The sequence below is a fragment of the Lycorma delicatula genome, chromosome 9 (genome assembly GCF_047948215.1).
Source record: "Lycorma delicatula isolate Av1 chromosome 9, ASM4794821v1, whole genome shotgun sequence".
NCBI classification, from domain to species: domain Eukaryota; kingdom Metazoa; phylum Arthropoda; class Insecta; order Hemiptera; family Fulgoridae; genus Lycorma; species Lycorma delicatula.
Window position 1 is genome coordinate 91,223,100 of NC_134463.1, and position 19,063 is coordinate 91,242,162.

The 19,063-nt window shown below is 28.1% G+C and overlaps 1 protein-coding gene across 1 annotated transcript in view; it reads left to right on the top strand.

The window, feature by feature from the left end:
- LOC142330707 (uncharacterized) overlaps positions 1–19,063 on the top strand; it is a 118,430-nt gene that overhangs the window by 53,242 nt on the left and 46,125 nt on the right. Inside the window, exon 3 of the mRNA XM_075376152.1 lies at positions 15,683–15,755. Within this exon, the coding sequence (XP_075232267.1) occupies positions 15,683–15,755 (73 nt within the window). The remainder of the gene's footprint in view (positions 1–15,682; positions 15,756–19,063) is intronic.

Consider the following 19,063-nt stretch of genomic DNA (forward strand, 5'->3'; position numbering starts at 1 on the left):
CACAACAAAGTGTCATTGGTAAGTCAGTTGAGCAATATAATATTGCTTTGAAAATCTCTTCTAAAAAACAAAATTCAGTATATTTTGAAATTGGGCTATTTAAATAATATTTTTAATTATATATTCAAAACAATAATAAACATATAACATCAAAATTATTAGTTACATTTGAATGTAAGTTTATCTAGTTAGGTCTATTAATTATCTACTATCAGCTTAACAATGTATGAGATAGCTTATCATAAATGGTTTTTTTTTTACTTTACTCATGATTATTTGTAAAAAAAAAAGTACTTTTGGGATTTATCAGAATTATTTAAAAGTTGTAAATATATTTTCCACAAAGAATAAATAAATGAGAAAAATCTTTTAAAAAAGTCTCACCATAGAAAATTGTGCATGATTTTGTTAGGTTAATCTATCTAGTACTCTCTTTTTTTAAGAATATAATTGTGTTAATGATGTATGTAAATAATTCTGTGTAGCTATTTATGGTCTACTGCTTTCAAAACAAAGGACAAGTGAATCATTTTCATGTGATAGTTACTGTAAAATCTCTGAGGAATAGCATGATATTTAACATTTTTCTCTGTAATTATTTAACCAGAAAACATACAATAAAACTTATTAAACCATCAAAAAATCTTCTGTTTAAAAAATAGCTTTTCCCTAAACTGAAATTAATGAAAAATCAATAAACTATGCACTTGTTTGCCTTATGGAATTACAAACTCTTATTTCTATGCTAAGGGTTAATCAGTATACTTACGTTAAAATACATTAAGAACAGTTAAATAAAATCAACAACAAAATCAGAACAGTTAAAAAAAAGAATTTCAGACTTTTAATTTGTTATATACAATTTTAGTTGCACGCAAGAGACCATATATTAATTTCCTATCTTTTCACTTAACAGCACCACTAGTAAATACTCTTTGAACAGAAAATCTTCTGTAGTTTTGCAGCTTGCTAAATGTGAATCTTTAGTTATATTTCATCGTCGGTTTCATAAAAAGTCTTAATTTTGATCCTCCAAGTGACAATAACATTCATCAATGGCATAATCATTTTGAAACAACCAGCAGTCTGTGGAAAAGGAAGAGTACAGAATGACCGAGGATGTCTGAAAAAATGCCGAATGTGTCAACGAGTATTTCCTGCTTAGTTTTAAAAAATCTGTTAGGAAGGCCAGCCGCGAACTAGCGATGCCGGTGGTGTCAGTATGAAATATCTTAACAAAACGATTACATATGTGTCATATCATTTATAGCTGTTACAGCCTTTGTTGCATATGCTGTGTGTACTGATTTCACGATCAAAATGTTGCAGCACGAAGATGATGGCTTTGTTGCTCGTATTGTGTTTGTGATCGTTCAACATTTTATCTCGCTGAAAGATGATACACATCACTGAAAGATGTACATACATATATAGGTTTTAGAAAATCCCCAAAACTGTTACAATGTGAAAGGGACTCCCCAAAATTAAATATTTTCTGTGCAGTATAGGCAGACGGTAAGTTTACAAAATAGCCTGTTCTACTTCGCCGAAGCAATTGTAACAGGAGTTGCTTATTTGGATATAAGCAATATGGATCTTTCCTAAACTGCAAGACGGGTCAAAGAATTTTATTTAGGAGTATAAAATTAATTATACGGGGCGCTACCTTGCTGGCATAATCTGTACAGCATTGGTTGAATGACGTTTTCCGCTACAGCTGGATTAGTTAGCAAGGACCCGATGATATCTTGGTTGCAGTAGCCTCCAAGGTCAATCGATCTGACCCCATTTGATAGGACCCCATTTGATATTTCGTTTGGAGTTTTATAAATGTGCCTCTGCTATTTACTGAACTACTCAATTTGAGGTATAGGATTGAAGCTGTTGTCGCTTCCATTATTTTAGATTGGTTAAATTATTGGATAAACTCAATTTCAGTTGGATGTGTGCTGTATGATGAAAGATGCTTACATTGAACACTTTTTGGGAAAACTGTAAGAGTTACTGTTTCATTTTATTTGTGATTCATTACTTATAAGTCTAAGTTAACTGATATTAACTAGCTTTAAAACTCCAACATTCTCTTTTGTACACTTTGTATATTTGAGTTACTCATATAATAAATATGAGATCAGAGATTTTCCTTAACTTTCTCAGGGGTGCATAAAATTGTCCTACATGAAGCACCTACATCATACAATGAACAGATGAAATTACTGCTTTCATGTGCCACGAAAATACCACATCACATGATTCTTGATTGGGGTGCTTCAAATATTTTCTTTTGCTAAATTTAAGAACCATACAGTGCTGTATTCTGATGGAAAGTTGTTATACCGATTTGTAACTGGCACTACAGTAACAGTGTTGTTAATGCCAAACAACCCCGTCTGGATACTGGGTTATTTGGCTATATATTTGTTCATTTTTTTGAGTTCGTGTCTTATTACTGCTCATTTTTGTAATTATAAGTTTCTTATTTGCATAACTTTTCAAAATTTTATTTTCTTTAGTATTTTATAATCCAAATGGACTTTTCAATATAATGAATGAGTCTTTAATTACACAATATTTTCAATAATTTTTATTTCTTATATCCCAAGGAGAGTTTAATTATAAAAATCTTTACCATCTCGGGCTCATTACATGAGCAAGCCAAATGATGGACGAACGTCTTAAAAGGATAAAAGGCCGGTCATTCCTTAAATTGTTCATTTTCCTCCAAATTCCTGAAAACATAAGATCTACATTCAGATGCTTAATTGTATTTTTGAAATATGAATCCCTTGTTTATTGCAAAGTTTCTTATATCAGATAAAGTTTAGATTACAATGCCGATGGGTACTTGGGCCGTACCATATCAGATTTAATTTTGTGCTAAGTCAAACAGCTGATAAAGGATCTATAAAATATACTATTATACACATATCAGTTAGATTTTTAAAAAAAATTAAGAAGGATATAAATAATTACTTCAAAATGTAATTGAGTAATTTACCAAACGGAAGTTGAAATATTATCAGTCGGTTAGAGAATTCATCTACACAACATAAAAATTTAATTTTGTTAATCTTATTTTTTGCACATATATATTATTATAATAAGATGAATACATTTTCTTTTACAGAATTTATTGTAATATAAATAAATACATAATTACACTTAAAATGAAATGAAGAAAGATTCATAATAAAAGTAATGCGGTTTGGTAACTATATATTTTTATACATTTAGGATATCAGTGTAATCTGGAAGCATGAACGTCAAACAAGCCGTGGAAAATGGAGTTTAAAAACAAACAACCAAAGTATAAAATCACAGTCATCATGGAGTTACCACATACCACCATATTTATTAAAGTATTTAAAAATACCACAGATTAAATCAAATTCAATAAATATAATTAACAAAAATTATAATATACATGTTTTGAGAAATGAAAATAGTTTAAAAAGAAAGAAACGAGCAGTAGGAATGTACTTCAGAGGTTTATTTCGAAAGAGACGAGGAAGAGGTGGAGGTATAAGAAGACGAATGAGACCGATTGCATATGAACGTTTTAAAATAAGTCTAGGTACTTGGTATCCATACTCATTACCGATATTTATGAAGAAAAAGAGAAAAATGAATATAAGAAGGAGAGGGGGAAGGTCAAGAAGAAAATTTACTAAAATGCGTAGGAAAAAATATTCAAGAAGTAAAATAACTATGTTTTCAAAAATGACCAGACCTACTAGAAATACATATTCGAGAAGAAATTTATTAAAAACAAGAAAAAAATACAGAAGGAATACATTTTTACTAAAAGAAACTCGTAAGTATTACAGCTATAAATTTTCCAGAAAAGCACGTAAAATAATAAAAGGTTATACATGTCGATCATATACAAGACTTTTTATGACAAAACGTACAAGAACTATACCAAAATACACAAGAAATCGTTTAAGAGCAAGAAATTATAAATATACACGTTTAAAAAAGATTAAAAAAAATAGAAGTATGAGAGTACGAAAAACTAATATTACTTATAGAAAAACAAAAATAAATCGAAGAAATAGAATTAATGAAATGAAATGGACAGGGACAGGTCATAGAACATATAAACCGAGGAGCTTACGTACGAAACAAAGAAGAATATTTTCAAAAAAAGTAACGGCTAGAATCTATAGTAGACGATCTATATTCGCAATACTTCGTCGAGGAATAACAATGAGACCGTATACAAAACAGAGATTGTTACGGAGTATAAAATTAAGAAGAAGCAAAGGTACAATGTCTAGAATAAAAAAGAATTATTTACTATTCTTATTAGAAAGAAGAAATAATAAACTAAAAAGAAAAAACACAAAACTTAGATATATTTTTAATACAAGAAATTTACGTAAAGTACATAAAACAGGATTTACAAAACGACTTTTCTCAAAGCGTTCTTATACATTCACTAAAAAACAACAAACTGAATCAAAAATAAAGAAAAAATATAAAAAACATACAAGAAGAACAAGGTTTACAAATCGTTGCGCATACACTCTAAAACCGAGAACAAAATTAAAATTAACAACAATTAAAAAAAGTGAGGTAAAAAAAATTAAAAAAAAATGGCGTTCTAGAAGAAAACATACTAAGTCTCATCGGTGGACATTAGCTTCAAGAAAATATTTCATGTCAAGAAAAAAACACACGATAAAAACGATATATACCAGAAAAAAAATTAGAAATGGAAAAAAGTATTCTATAAGAAAAATCTCAAGAAAAAGTAATATTACCTATAAAAAAATAAAAATAAAATATCGATTCCATACATATGATAAAAGTAAAAATTCAAGTAGAACAAAAAGTAATGTATATTTTATAAAACGATGTATTTATCATAAAATGCCGATAATGATGAAAACACCAGAAAAAATAATTAAAAAAATACTATATTTTTCAAGAAAATATCTAAAAAATAATTGGTTTCATGGAATGAAGAGAAATAAAAGAGGTCAGTTTATAAAAATCCTCAAAATATCATTAGGTAAACGCAAAAGGTTTCTTAGTAGCATTAAAAAACATTACACTAAAAGATATCATTCAAGAAAACGACTTATATCAAATTATACTAAACCATCATTGCGGGGTCGTACAATATTATCACGAGCAAGACCAATATTTCATTATAAAAAGAAAAGAATTAAATACACAAAGGGTCATTATACATGTAAGCCACACACCAGACGTAAAACAAAACTGTAAAGTTGCATGAATCTTTAATTTAAACCTGATTCATGGTTTAAAAATAATAATAAATAATTTTATAAGAAAAAACAAAGTAATAATTCTTCTTTAACATAGGACACTTACAATGTAATATTAAAAAAAAAATCATAAATGTTGAGATTAAATTGTTTGATTTAAATGATTAGATTTTTTAATTGTTTAATTTGTTTAGATTTAATTCTTTTATGCTCTTAATTTTTTAAATTATTATTTAATAATTTAATGTCAATTAAATAATCAGTGGAAATTAATTCAATTGTCATTGATAACGCATGACTATACTTATTAGTAATTACAAATTATATTATAATATAAAAAATTACGATTCTTATACAAACATTAATAAATTCAGTGATGTCAAATAGAATAGGACATATTGGTATGTTGATTAAAGCAGCATCATGCAATTATTAAACTATAATCTTTTATTACTAATCAAAATATCAACAGCAAAACTTGTTTTATTCATACATATGGATTGCCATTATGCTAGATTCATAATGCATTATTTTATCACATTAATTACACATTCACTTAAAAACTGTAAAAAAAGTATGAGTTTGTTACATTAGGTGCCATAACTGTAATGGTTGCAGAACAAAAAACACTGATATCACTTCTCAAAAATATTTCCTTTGTGAAAAAGAAGGATACCAGGCTTAGTATCTTTTACGAAATTGCAGTCTGACAAAAATTATTGATATCATTGAAGAACGCCAGTACTTTACTATGAACCAGAATGTTTTAGTAGATTTTTAGGACTGATATATTTGATACTGAATGATTAGTGATGATGTTGGTAATAGGGCAATCTGAAAAATTTTATTGCAATGCTCTCATACTCGAAATACCTGGCGTTCTGCCATGAATTGTTCAATTATTTACTTTTTTGCATGTATCATGTCTTTTTCATGAAATTATGGTAACCACATGGAGAAAATAAAATATATTTAGAAATTTTAATAGAAGTAATCTAACTGATTAAGCATCCCATTTCCTAAAAACTAGTGTATTTAAAAAACTAGTAAAATTCAGTTTTTAAGTAGTAAATTTAATATTTGCAAAAAGCATCACAGAAATGCATTAATTTTTTTTTGTACTGCTAATAATGATGATATTTATCAATTAAAAATAAAAGATCAGCAAAAAATGTGTAATTTGTAATAAAATGTTATAAATTGTTTTTGTCCTACTTGTAATCAGAGTCTGTTTATTAAATGTATAGAAATAATGAGTAGAGTATGTATGTCCACCGAAGATATAATTTTATCACTGATGTCAGTTCAACTGATAAATTTACTAGAAAGAATTGTATAATTGCATGTTGTACCGTAAATATTTCAGAAGATGGCGATTTTACATTTGTTAGTAAAAGTACTGTTCTCAGAATAGGTTAAAGAACTATCGACGCAAGAACAGTAATATTACTAACAAGTTAGTAAATTTACATCCATAGTGTAATACTACAATTGGGAGCAAAGATCTGTTCAAAAGTTTGAAGATTAGAGGGGGTGGAACCGATGAGGCAGTTTGTTAAAAAGCATACTCAATGAAACTGATTGTCATTAGGTATTCTTGGAGATTCTTTGCTTCTGAGTGTACTGTGCTGAGTGCAGAGGATTTTTAGTCGTACTCTTAAAAGTACCATACTCAGAAGAGTAAATTTTATCTGTAGATTTATTAGAGGACAGTAATATTACTTTTGGACTTTTTATAATGTAGAAACTAGAAGATTTTAGTTTTTACTTAGTTAAATATAACATTCTGTCATAACCTTTAATAGACTGGCTTTAAATCAGGTATTAAATCAAGTATTGAGTTATTAAATCAAGTAATTTTTCTGATGTGGTATAAATTGAGTATATTAAGCATAATAAATTAGTGTTTAAACTCAGAAAAGTTGGGACTAGAGAATGAACTAAAATAAAAATTAATAAACATCAAAAAATAATCTCCACTAATTGATGTGATTCTTTTAATAAAAAAGTTGGAGCAGTGTAAATTATAAGTACAAGTTTTTTATTTGCACGTAAATGATTTAACTAAAGAAATTTTGATGAATTCCTATAATATGAAAAAATATTATCATGTGAAGTAATAATAATAATATGTAAAAATATTATCACGTACTGGTGTTATTAGAAAGCCTGTACATAATTTATAATTATGAACGTTTTAGACTACAATTGTAAATAATCTAATAATCATATTAAAGTAATATGAAATGGAATTTGTGACTACATCATTTAAAATTTATCAAAGGTGGGACGCCATACATTTCGAGTATGAGAGCATTGCAATAACATTTTCCAGATTCTAATGTATCAGCAACATTCCTCACTAGTTGTTCAGTATTAAATATTATATAAGTCCTAAAAATTTACTGAGACATTCTGGTTCAGAGTAAAGTACTGGCATATTACGATGATGTAATTAGCTTTTGTCGCAGGGCAATTTCATAAAAGATACTAAATCTGGCATCTTCCTTGTTTACACTGGAAGTGTTTATGAGTAATAGGAAAATGTACAGGTTCACAAATTCACAATACTTTCAATCGCTTAACTCAGTATAAAATTTTAACTTTGAGAACCATGATTCACAGTTCAAAAACTATAAAATACTGACTGAAAAAAAAAATTACACATATTCACTGCTTCTACTCAAAATTAAGAAAAGTGAAAACATAAATTTCAGTAGAAAAAGTCAGATCACATTAATATTTTTGAAAAATTGCCAAAAAAAATTATACTTAGGTAAAATACTGGATTAAATTTTCAAAAAAAAATCTTAAAGCTGCACAATGTTGGATATTGGAAAAATAGACAGTTTCAAGAAAATTACTGTGATAACAAAATATTTTAACTATGATAAAACATTTATTAATAACTTCTGTTATTAATAATAGATGACTAATTGAGTAACATTAACTGAAAATAATCTACATTTATACACAAAGGGACTTCATCTTAACAATTTGAGCATTTTGTAATGTACAAAAACAATAATGGGCATCCATATATAATAATTATTTAAACACCAAAATAATAAATAAGAATACTGAAATATATACATATATATATATATATATATATAAATTTAAAGCTCTGGCGCAAACCTTTTATCGTCAAAATTATGTTTTGAAACATATTTCAAAACAAACGTGTCTATCATTTTTAAAATGAAGAAAACAGTACTCTTATTTTTTAATATTCTATTTAAGATAGTGTATTGATTCATAAACAAGGATTGTTTGTTGAGTCCTGTAATAGCAATAACCCATATCCAACCTTACATGAGTCACCAGAAATGACTCGGCCACCTACAAGTATAACAAGACCCTATGCCAGACTTAATATGGAAAGTAAGAAAAGAATGGTTTCCTGATGCCTTTTTCACTGAGCCAAATATGCTGTTATTTGGCTCATTTGACATGTTTATTAACATGTCAACTCCATGGAGGTGCAGGTGACTCAATCTTACAAGCAACAACTTCATTCAGTTTACCGCAGTGGCTGGGTGTATAGTGAACTTTTATATCACAATTGTAAAAAAAAACTGGGATAGATATCAGTAATAGTAAACAACAAACATACACTTTTTATTAAAAAAGATTTATTACATTTACTGCTTCTACTCAGTAGGGAAATTATACATAACACAATAATTGTGATACATAGAGAAGCTTTTAATAACAGAAAGTACAGAATTTAAACCAAAATTCAATTTAAAAAAAGGAAAATCCAGAAACAAGAATAAAGAAGAACAATGGAAAGAATTTCTAGAATAGTTTACAAGGTTCAGGCAGTATATTAGAACTATGTTGGGCCCAATAATTTTAATAATATATATAGCAATTTATAATATGACAATCCCATCGTTAATGACCCATAGTCAAGCTGTAGATGATTTTTCGTTAACTAATCAGTTTTTGCAGATGTTACACTTTTGGTTTTAAAAGTCTGTCCTGGGTTGGAAGTTGTTGGAAAAGATTCAAACAGGGCTAAGAAATGAGAAGAAACGTCGGAAAACTTCATTGTTATGATGAATGTTGACAGAACTTATTTTATGGTTTTTGGACTGACAGTAAATTCTTTGAATGATGATATAAGTATTGTTTTACATTTTCTAGATCATCATATTAATAATTGCACCAAAAATGTTTGGGGTTCTATTAAAAGAATGACGGTAGATAAACATTATAGATCAACATATAAGTGGACGTATAACATCACCTGTATTACCAAGAAATTAACACCAGTGCTTAATTATTTTCATCCTTACAATTTATTTTTAGCCTCAATTTAATTTGCTTTTACACAATCAATTCACTTTGGCACTGTCAGGTGGGATTTAATATATCACACTCATCTTTTACTGGTAATTAATGCCAAAAAAATATAATTTAAGTAATTTTGAGAAACTTAGACAAGACTCCACTGGCCAGTTATTAAAGATTTGTTAAAAAGTCCATTCTTTTTTCAAAATCACTTGACTTATCAACCATTCTTCAATGTTTAAAGATTACAATAAAGTCTATACAGTAATATACAACTGACAATCAGATGAATAATGAATTTTAAACCAAAAAGCTTGTGACTCATACAAGTTTTGCTCAATTGAACTATATTTTTAGTGGTACTAACTTAATAAACGAATAATCAATTACTATAAGAATAATTATTTTCGAAAAATTTAAATCGTTAAAAAACATTTTACACTTTGAAATATTCATGGTATATAAGTGTGCTTTTATGTTAAGAGAATAAACATTGTAGATTGCATTTAATTTTAGACATATTTTGTAAATAATTATTAAATAGTGTGATAACTATTCGTGCTTTTTAACGGTAAATGAAAATTTATGACCCCCATGTACAAAAGCAATCTTTGATTGGAAGAAACACTGTAAATAACTAGCTCTTACATGCTGAATTCATACTTATATTTGCATGATAAATTGTACATTATAGATTAAGAAAATATGGAATATTTCTTAATAAAATATTTACAATTGTACATTGTAGTTTATAGATTATTAAATTTATACATTTTTTATTGTAGCATATACAATAAATAATGTATCTTTATGTATTTCTTATCATAAGAAATTAAAAATTTCGTTGAGTCTTTAATACTGATTTTTACTAACGATAACGTCATTTGTAATGTCTCACATCATTATTCAGTTCAATGAAAGAAAGTATTTCAACCAGTGTTATCGTGTTACTCCATACTGCGATACAATTTTATAGTTCATTTTTATAATAGTTTTATTCCGTGTTACTTTCATTAATTTTAATTTATTCTGTGTTTTTGTGCCAATCGGGTTTTAAATGAGGGACTGTCGTGAAACATTAACCGAGAAAACCCTTAAGTAGTTCCGAAAAAAAAAATCAGCAACGTATATATAACCTGAAACTACAGTCAGAGACATTAATCGACATTAAAGCAGCAGAGACATTGGATTAAAGCAAGCAGTGCAACAGGCGTTAGCGAAAGAACATTTTTTAATGTAATAAAGTAACACAAAATTGATTGTAAACATGTTAGCCATAAAAAGACTTGAAGGCGTGTGAAAACGTTGCAAAGTTGGACTAAAACCGCTATCGGAAAAAGAGTTCATTTATTTTAATACAATAACGAACTTCCTTACTTGAACATAATATTAAATACTGTGAATACCGATTATGACCTTCCAAATCTTTCTAGAAGTACATTACATCGTGCTTTATAAAATCAAGGAATTTTAGTTTTATGTCCAGAGAAAATAATTCTTTATTGATTGAACGCGAAGATATTATTTCATGGCGTAGGGTATATTTAAGAAAAACTAAGCGGTTTCGTGAAGAAGGTAAGACAATTTATTATTTAGATCAAACTTGGGTTAATGCGGGTCACGTACGGGAAAAGGTATAGGTGGATTAAGAAATAAGGAGCGCAAAATACGCTTTTATATTAGTTTGTCAACTGGGGTGAAAACCACGGCTAGAAAAGGTTAACGGTAAATGGTAATGCACGTAGGAAGTGAAAATGGGTTTTTGAACGGTGGTAGTTGGGTATTTGAATCCATATCTTACCAAGAGTATCACGATGAAATGAATAGTGAGAATTTTATGCAGTGGTTTAAAAAAATTGTCGAAATTGTTGCTGAAGGATTCGTCATAGTAATGGATAATGCGCCATATCATTACCTGAAAACAGAAAAAATTACAAACGCTTCGACTGGGAAATTAACGAATGGTTATAATCGAAGAAAATCGCGTACACCGAAAATATGTTAAAAGTAGAACTTTTAGTAAAATCAAAACAAAAATATATTCATTATAAAGCACATGAAATAGCAAAATTAAAATATTGTGTCTTCCTTCATGTGTCATTTGTGTCTTCCTCTGACCATTGCAGTTATAACCCGATAGAATTGATATGGGCATAAGCAAAGGTTACATTGGGACTAATAACACAATATTTATGTTAAGTGATGTAAAAAATTTATTGATAGAAGTTTTTAGAGTAGATGCAAATGCTTGGGAAAATTGTATTCAACTTGTTATTAAAGAAGAAAAAAAGCACGGGAAGTGGACAGTTTGTGTGAAAATATTATTGAAGATATTGTGATAAATTTGGAAAACGATGACAATAGTTCAACAGATAGCAGCTTATCGAATATTGAAGAAATACATTGAGGTAACAAATATTTTTTTTCTGTTTACTTGATGATATTTTAATATAGCGGTAATATACTTTCTTAAAATTTTTATTTTTGAGGTAAATATATATGATTTTATACAAATTTTCTAATTTTTCTAACAAGTTATTTTTACTTAATTTTTTTTTAAGAGAATTTTATTTTCATGGATGGATTGTGCTAAATTAAATGAGAATTGTCATAATGTTATATTTTGGTTGTTGCATGCGTTCGTGAAACAAATTGTACACTAGTTATTACTTAACACTACCCCTAGAAAATGTTTTCAAATACAATTTGCTTCACGTCCTCATAAAAGGGGTCTAACCTTGCCTCGTTCCAATATTTATTGTTTATTGAAGTTTACTCTGTCTATGAAAGGGAATCTTTCATGATGCTTTGGGTTAATAATAGATATATCATGGATTTAAAAAGGAATGAGGCAAGAGTGATGAAAAGTATTTTTTTTACCAGAATTTGATTGTCAGAAAATATAAACAGTGTTGCTTTTGTCTGTTTATCATACAATCCATTATAAATTAGTCAAAAACATCCACATAATAGTTACATCAAAATCAAGCAGATATAGAAGTTATTCAATCATCATATAAATACTTTCATCTGCCCCATAATACATGTTTCAAAGCACATACCTACTCTCAGCATTAAAATAATGTATATTATTGAATTATATAAACATAATATCTATAATTTTGAATGGATTGTACATTTGCACTAAGTAATTTTTGCCATCTAATCATTTTCATTCAATTGCTTTACAATTCAAGAGTTTATTCAAAAACTAGTTTTAATGAACCTGTCTGGTGGTAATATAGGATATTTTACAAAAACAAATTGGATATTAATGATAATTGGATGAATCTGAAGTTTCTTTGTCTACTCTCTTGTCTACCATTGATTTGATGAGAATCAAAATTAGGCTCATTATTGGTTACTTTTCCTCGATTAAGATCATCAATTGAATAGAAGCATAACATTTTCGATTTGAGAAATTGTGAATCTTGACGAAAGACAATACTTCCAATTTTAGGAGATGATTCCCAGTTTATCCCACAAGGGCCAAGAAGACTGTTCATCCTTATGCATAAAAATACTGGAAGAGATGGATCCAGTTCATGATTGATGTTGCAAGGATCTTAGCAAATGTTGATATCTTGCAATTCGTTTGTATAACCTCTTCTACAGACATCGGCACATATTTCTGTCATTAGCAGAAGTAAATGATATAGAGATAGTTTAAGGACAAGTTCCCAAGCTTATGACTAGTGATGAGTAAGAAGAAATCATCTTGTGGGCAGTACTTAAGATGGCTGAGGAACTGGCATCGAATTCTTTCAGGAATTCTATGGCAGTCATCAGAGCTTGGAATGGGTACATCTCTGATGAGAAATGGTCAGGAAAAGTTTCTTTTAAGTCAAACAATAATGTCGTATTATGAGGAATCGTTAGCATTTAATCCAGCGGCCTCAAGGTGTTGAAAATCATTCTACTCAGTACGACAGCTACAGATATTGTTTGTGATGTGAAGTGGTAATGCAGTCTGCTCACTGTTATTTGTGATTTGTACAAAAGGAATTGAAAAATGCAGGTTAACGCACTTGATTTGTTCTTGAGGTTTTTTCTTCTTCATTGGTGGGCTGGAAACAAATAAAGAATTCAATTAACTTTCTTCTTGAGACATGATGTCGGTTTTGTTACAATTCGATTTTTTCAAGATTTGGTTGTTCTTGACCAGTAAATGAATTCGCTTGTCATATTCATTGTCTGATAAGGAAATAATGAGAGCACACAGTAGTTTCTGTTTATCAGAACATAGCTGATTGGTATTTTTTTTTAAATTCTATGAATAAAATGGTTGTAAAACTATTTTTATTTTACCTTATTTAAACTATATTGCCTAGTTTTGAATTTTTTTTTATGAATTTTTTAACTTCGTAACTTGTAGATGGAGATGAGCGATCAACCATTGGCGTAGCTAGGTTGTTGGGAGGTGGAATTTGAACCTAACATCATTTTGACAAAAGAACTTTCAGTAAATTTGCAAGTTCTTTCATCAAAATCTTATCCAAACGTTCATGAATTTTCCAAAGAAGATATCATTATTGATTGAGTGACTGAAAAGACATTTTCAAGCAACTGAAATCAACCAAGAAGATTGCAGGAAGTGGTCTTCGTTGAAGTTTTTGGAATTTGTAAGTGAAATCGAATTTTATGACTTGGTTTTAGCAGTAAGACTCCATTTGACTATTTACATACTGACTGTTTCATGTAAAAGAATTTTTCTTTCCTTAAGTTGATTAAAAGTTATCTTCATTACATTACGAGCCAGTCAAGGCTTTCAAATATTGTGCTTAGTTGAGTGCAAAAAAACAGCTGATCAAATTCAATTTCATAATGTAATCAGTAAATTTACTGATGAAATTAATGAAGGAAAAAATTGTAATATTTCTGAAATCAAAGTTAAAACAGTGTTAATGTATGTATATACGCTGTTATATAAGTAAATTTCATATTACTTAAGAAGTAAAAACTAATATAAAGTATTTTTAAATGGAAATGTGTATTTTGATTGATAAACCCATATTTTTTCTTATAATTTTACTATTATTGAGCTATAATATTGATCCTGATAACAACAATAGCGTTATATGAAGTGCAATTCCAAAAAATTTCATAATGTAATCAGTAAATTTACTGATGAAATTAATGAAGGAAAAAATTGTAATATTTCTGAAATCAAAGTTAAAACAGTGTTAATGTATGTATATACGCTGTTATATAAGTAAATTTCATATTACTTAAGAAGTAAAAACTAATATAAAGTATTTTTAAATGGAAATGTGTATTTTGATTGATAAACCCATATTTTTTCTTATAATTTTACTATTATTGAGCTATAATATTGATCCTGATAACAACAATAGCGTTATATGAAGTGCAATTCCAGTATGTGGCATCTGCTAGTTTAATATATAATAAAATATGCGTATTACAAGTATCCTTAATGTTGTTATTATATTATTAAATGTTCCACTTCCATTCTTAAACAGAAACTAAAATTTATGTTTAACAGTAAAGATCAAGTTACCGATGTTATTATTAAAATGTTATACGCGATCATTATTCAAGTCTTAGTACGATTTAAGTGCGCGGTTTGGGGGTGTAGCATTATGGGGGTGACAAATCTGAGACCCGCAATGGATACCAAATAGCCTACCTATGCCAATCCGGCTAGTGATCCAAGAGAGCTCCATAGACTGACAGGTAGATAACTATTTATTGATTTTATTCTTGTGTTTTTTTTTATAGAAGATTTTTTTAAAAGTGTTTGTTTAATATTTCTATATGCCATGTAATTTGTAACAATTAATTAACTTAGGAATATGATAAAAAAAAACTATCAAATTGCCTGATAGAGTAAATTCCTTTCATAAATTTAATAGTGACTGCTAAATAATGTTCTGTTTTTCAATCTATTATCAATAATACAATCATCATTATGTTATATATTGTTTTTAATATTGTTATTATTTTTAGTATTATTATATTTATTATATAATATTTTATTATACATTATTTTTATTTGAAGATTGATACTATTTAATACCTTTTTTAATTATTTAATTATTATTTAATGAAATCAGTCATTCTAAAAATAATAATATTAAAATGAAAAAACATGTATTTACAATATTATTAACAACATTTTTCATTAGTGTTTCAGCAGAATGGAAAGGAAATGAAAAGCCATCAAATTTTATAGGACGAAATCGAATTGTAAATGGAAAAGTAAGTGTAAGTTATTTTTTTGTGTTTATATTTAACAAAAGTTATTTATGTTATTAGTGCTTATATAAATATTATATTTTATATTTATAACAGTTATTATTATTTGACATTACTTAAGAAATACTCTTAGCAAATAGCAAAAAACGCTATTTGGAGGTGCTTTGAGAACAAACAATGCACACATAGATTTGATTTTTTATTATTTATCAATCATGAAATATAAAAGTAACCATCTCTATCGCATTTATATTTGCACTGGACTGTAAATAATCCATAAGAGTATATATCATCTGTAAATAAGAATTACCATATGACTCTTTTTTTTCTTTTTTTTATCAAAAAGGTGTATGTTAAAAATAAAAGTTGGTCTAGTATGGAACCTGTGATCTCTACTTTCTTTACTCTTTGTTAGAGTTCAAAAGTCTTAAAAGTTTACTTAGATCTAAAATGATTGATATAGATATTATTTTTAATATGTTGTATCTATTGCATTTCTAAACAGACTATAAATTGAATAATTGTAGATTTCCTTTTTCTGAATCCATGTTGTTCTAGTATTATTAAATTGTTTTGTATGTAATAATGATTTTCCATTAAAATGAAAGAAAATACTTTTATAACCAGTCTGAATAAGAGGAGCAGTTTCTCCTTGCATAATTTTGAAATGATGTGCATAATTTTATTTGCATAGGGTTAGAGCCAGGGTCAGATCATTCTGTAATTCCATTAAAAATAATTAACATGGTAAGTTCTAATGTATGATATATTACCAAATAGAAAATCAAGATACATTTTATTTTTTTAATATTATAGGTATAATTAACACCATAATCAAGCATATATTATCTTTAAATTATAAGATAATATATGACCACATGTTTTCTATTACATTGTTTTATCAAAAGATTAAGATTAGATATTATTTAATTATTATCTCTCCTGGAATTAGCAGGAGAGATTAGCAGATTACATTTACCAAAAAACAAAAGTACGCTAAAATATATTTGTTCTAACAATTATAAATGTAAGGTTGACAAGTGATGAGAACATACCATTGTAGACTGATGTCTATCATCTTTAATTTTCAGTACTTTCTGAGGATTATCATATGTACTTGTCCATATACTTGTCATATATATTTGTGTTACCATATAGTACTTGCATAATTAAATATAAAAACTTAAAATGTTGTTAATTAAAAATGTTCTTACTCCCTTTAAGCATTCCTTTACCTTCCCAATATTAAGTAGTTTAAATAGTTTTAGAAACCATAGAAACCAAATTTTTACCCATTTTTTTGGCATAACATATATAGTAGTAAAGATTTGCTGGTTGAAGCACAAACTTTAATAAATTGAATTAACTGTGAGTTTCTATCACTGTCTGAGCTGGGTTTGAACTGAATATTTCAAATCGGTTGAATGCATAATATTATAAAAATAATAGAATTAAATATAATAATATTAAATAAATTTAAAGAATTTCTGTTTAACAATAATGAGCTTCCGCTTCCGGGTCTGCGTGTGAGACTAGACTGGTGAGATGATGTGAGCACCTTGTGCGAGGCTAGACCAATCATCATTATCAATTGTGAACAAACGGGGTGCCCTTGGGCAGTTCAGGTTACTGTTATTAATTATTATTGAAATAATCAGGTTATTAAGGTTTCTGTAAAGCCTTAATACTATAATTTTTATTCATCAGTATTATTCTCACAACCGTTAGGATAACGTACAGTGTGGAGGTCCATGGGGTGGAACCCTCTGGGTAGATGAGAATAGCGACCGAAGCAAGCTATGCAGATATCCATGGTGGAAAATTGGGAATGGCAAGTGAAACAAGTTCTGCGACCGTGCCCCTTGGCCCCGGAAGACCCCATGGTACTGCTGATTTGGCTCTGGGATTTTTCTGGGCTGACCTGAGCCCCGAGGGTCCAAGTTCTGGCTAGATGGGTCAGCTAGTCTACATACATTTTGTTCATTGAAAATAATACTTTTTTTAAATTAAAAAAAAGGTTGTGTTTAATACAAATAAAAAATTTGTCTTACTCTCGACTTTTTTTACAGTTTGCTTATTTTTTTTATTTATGTAATTGCTAACAGGAATTATAATAGAAATAGAACAGGAATAAGTTAGAATCTATTTTAATGAATCTTATTGGTTAAATTTTTTTATATCTGATTTTAAGTTATGTGAAAATTCAGTGTTCACTCATATGCTCAGACTTTTATCAAATTAATAATAATATAAGGAAAATATTTGGTATTATAAAAATTTTTAAAAACAACTTTTTAAAAACATTTTTAGAAATTTTGAAGGTGTTATCCGTGTTTCATAAAAATATTCTGTATGGTTTAAATACTTCGGATGAATTTTAGTATTAAAAATCGTAATAAAATTTAAAACAACTTTAATAGGATAAAAAAGGTTTAATTTTTAAATGTCTGCACCTCCAACTTTTTGGATATTAGACAAAGTATATTTTATTATCATTTAATTGTACCAGTATATATATTAAATTTTATAAAATAATATTATAAACTCAAGACATATTCATATATAAGTTCAACCAATTTTAAGAAAACTATAGATTTTATTTTAGCAAAAATACTTTGGATGTATTTCAATTCCGCATTTGTGGAATTAATTAATAGTACATCTACGGAATAAAATATGTTTAAATGAATTTGCACTCATTTAATATACATAACACAGTGTACTTTTTGCCTTGTGAATAACTAATGATATATTTCTGTTCTGGGTCTTTCCAGCTGATCAATAACAAGGATTTTAATTTACAATTACCTAGAGAACTTGTTTTGTATCCCAGAGAAGGTTTTAAGCCATTGACTGAGGCTCTAGCTCCCTTGAAGGTTAAAATATTAAAAATATTCATTATTTCTCCGCCCCCAAGGAAAGTGAAGTTGTGAATTAAAGATATTCATTAACGAAAAAAATTAATCTTTTTACTTCATTGTTATATTTCTGCTTCCACAGCAAATAAATAAGTTATGAATATTTCGTCGTCAAAGGAGAATATTAGTTATCATAGTTACTATTATTCTAACCCATGGGTTGGTCTAGTCATGAACGCATCTTCTGAGCTAAATTAAGGGTGCAGGTGTAATAATTTAACATACTTCCTGACATTGCCTTTTGATGAAATTTTGCAGTTATTAAGGTCGGGTGACAATACAGTATTGCATCATTACTTTTGCAAACATCCTCTTGTACAGAGGTAATTAAGGGTGCAGGTGTAAAAAAATTGCAAAATGGCTATGCAGGATTTTAAATCCAAATTAACCTAC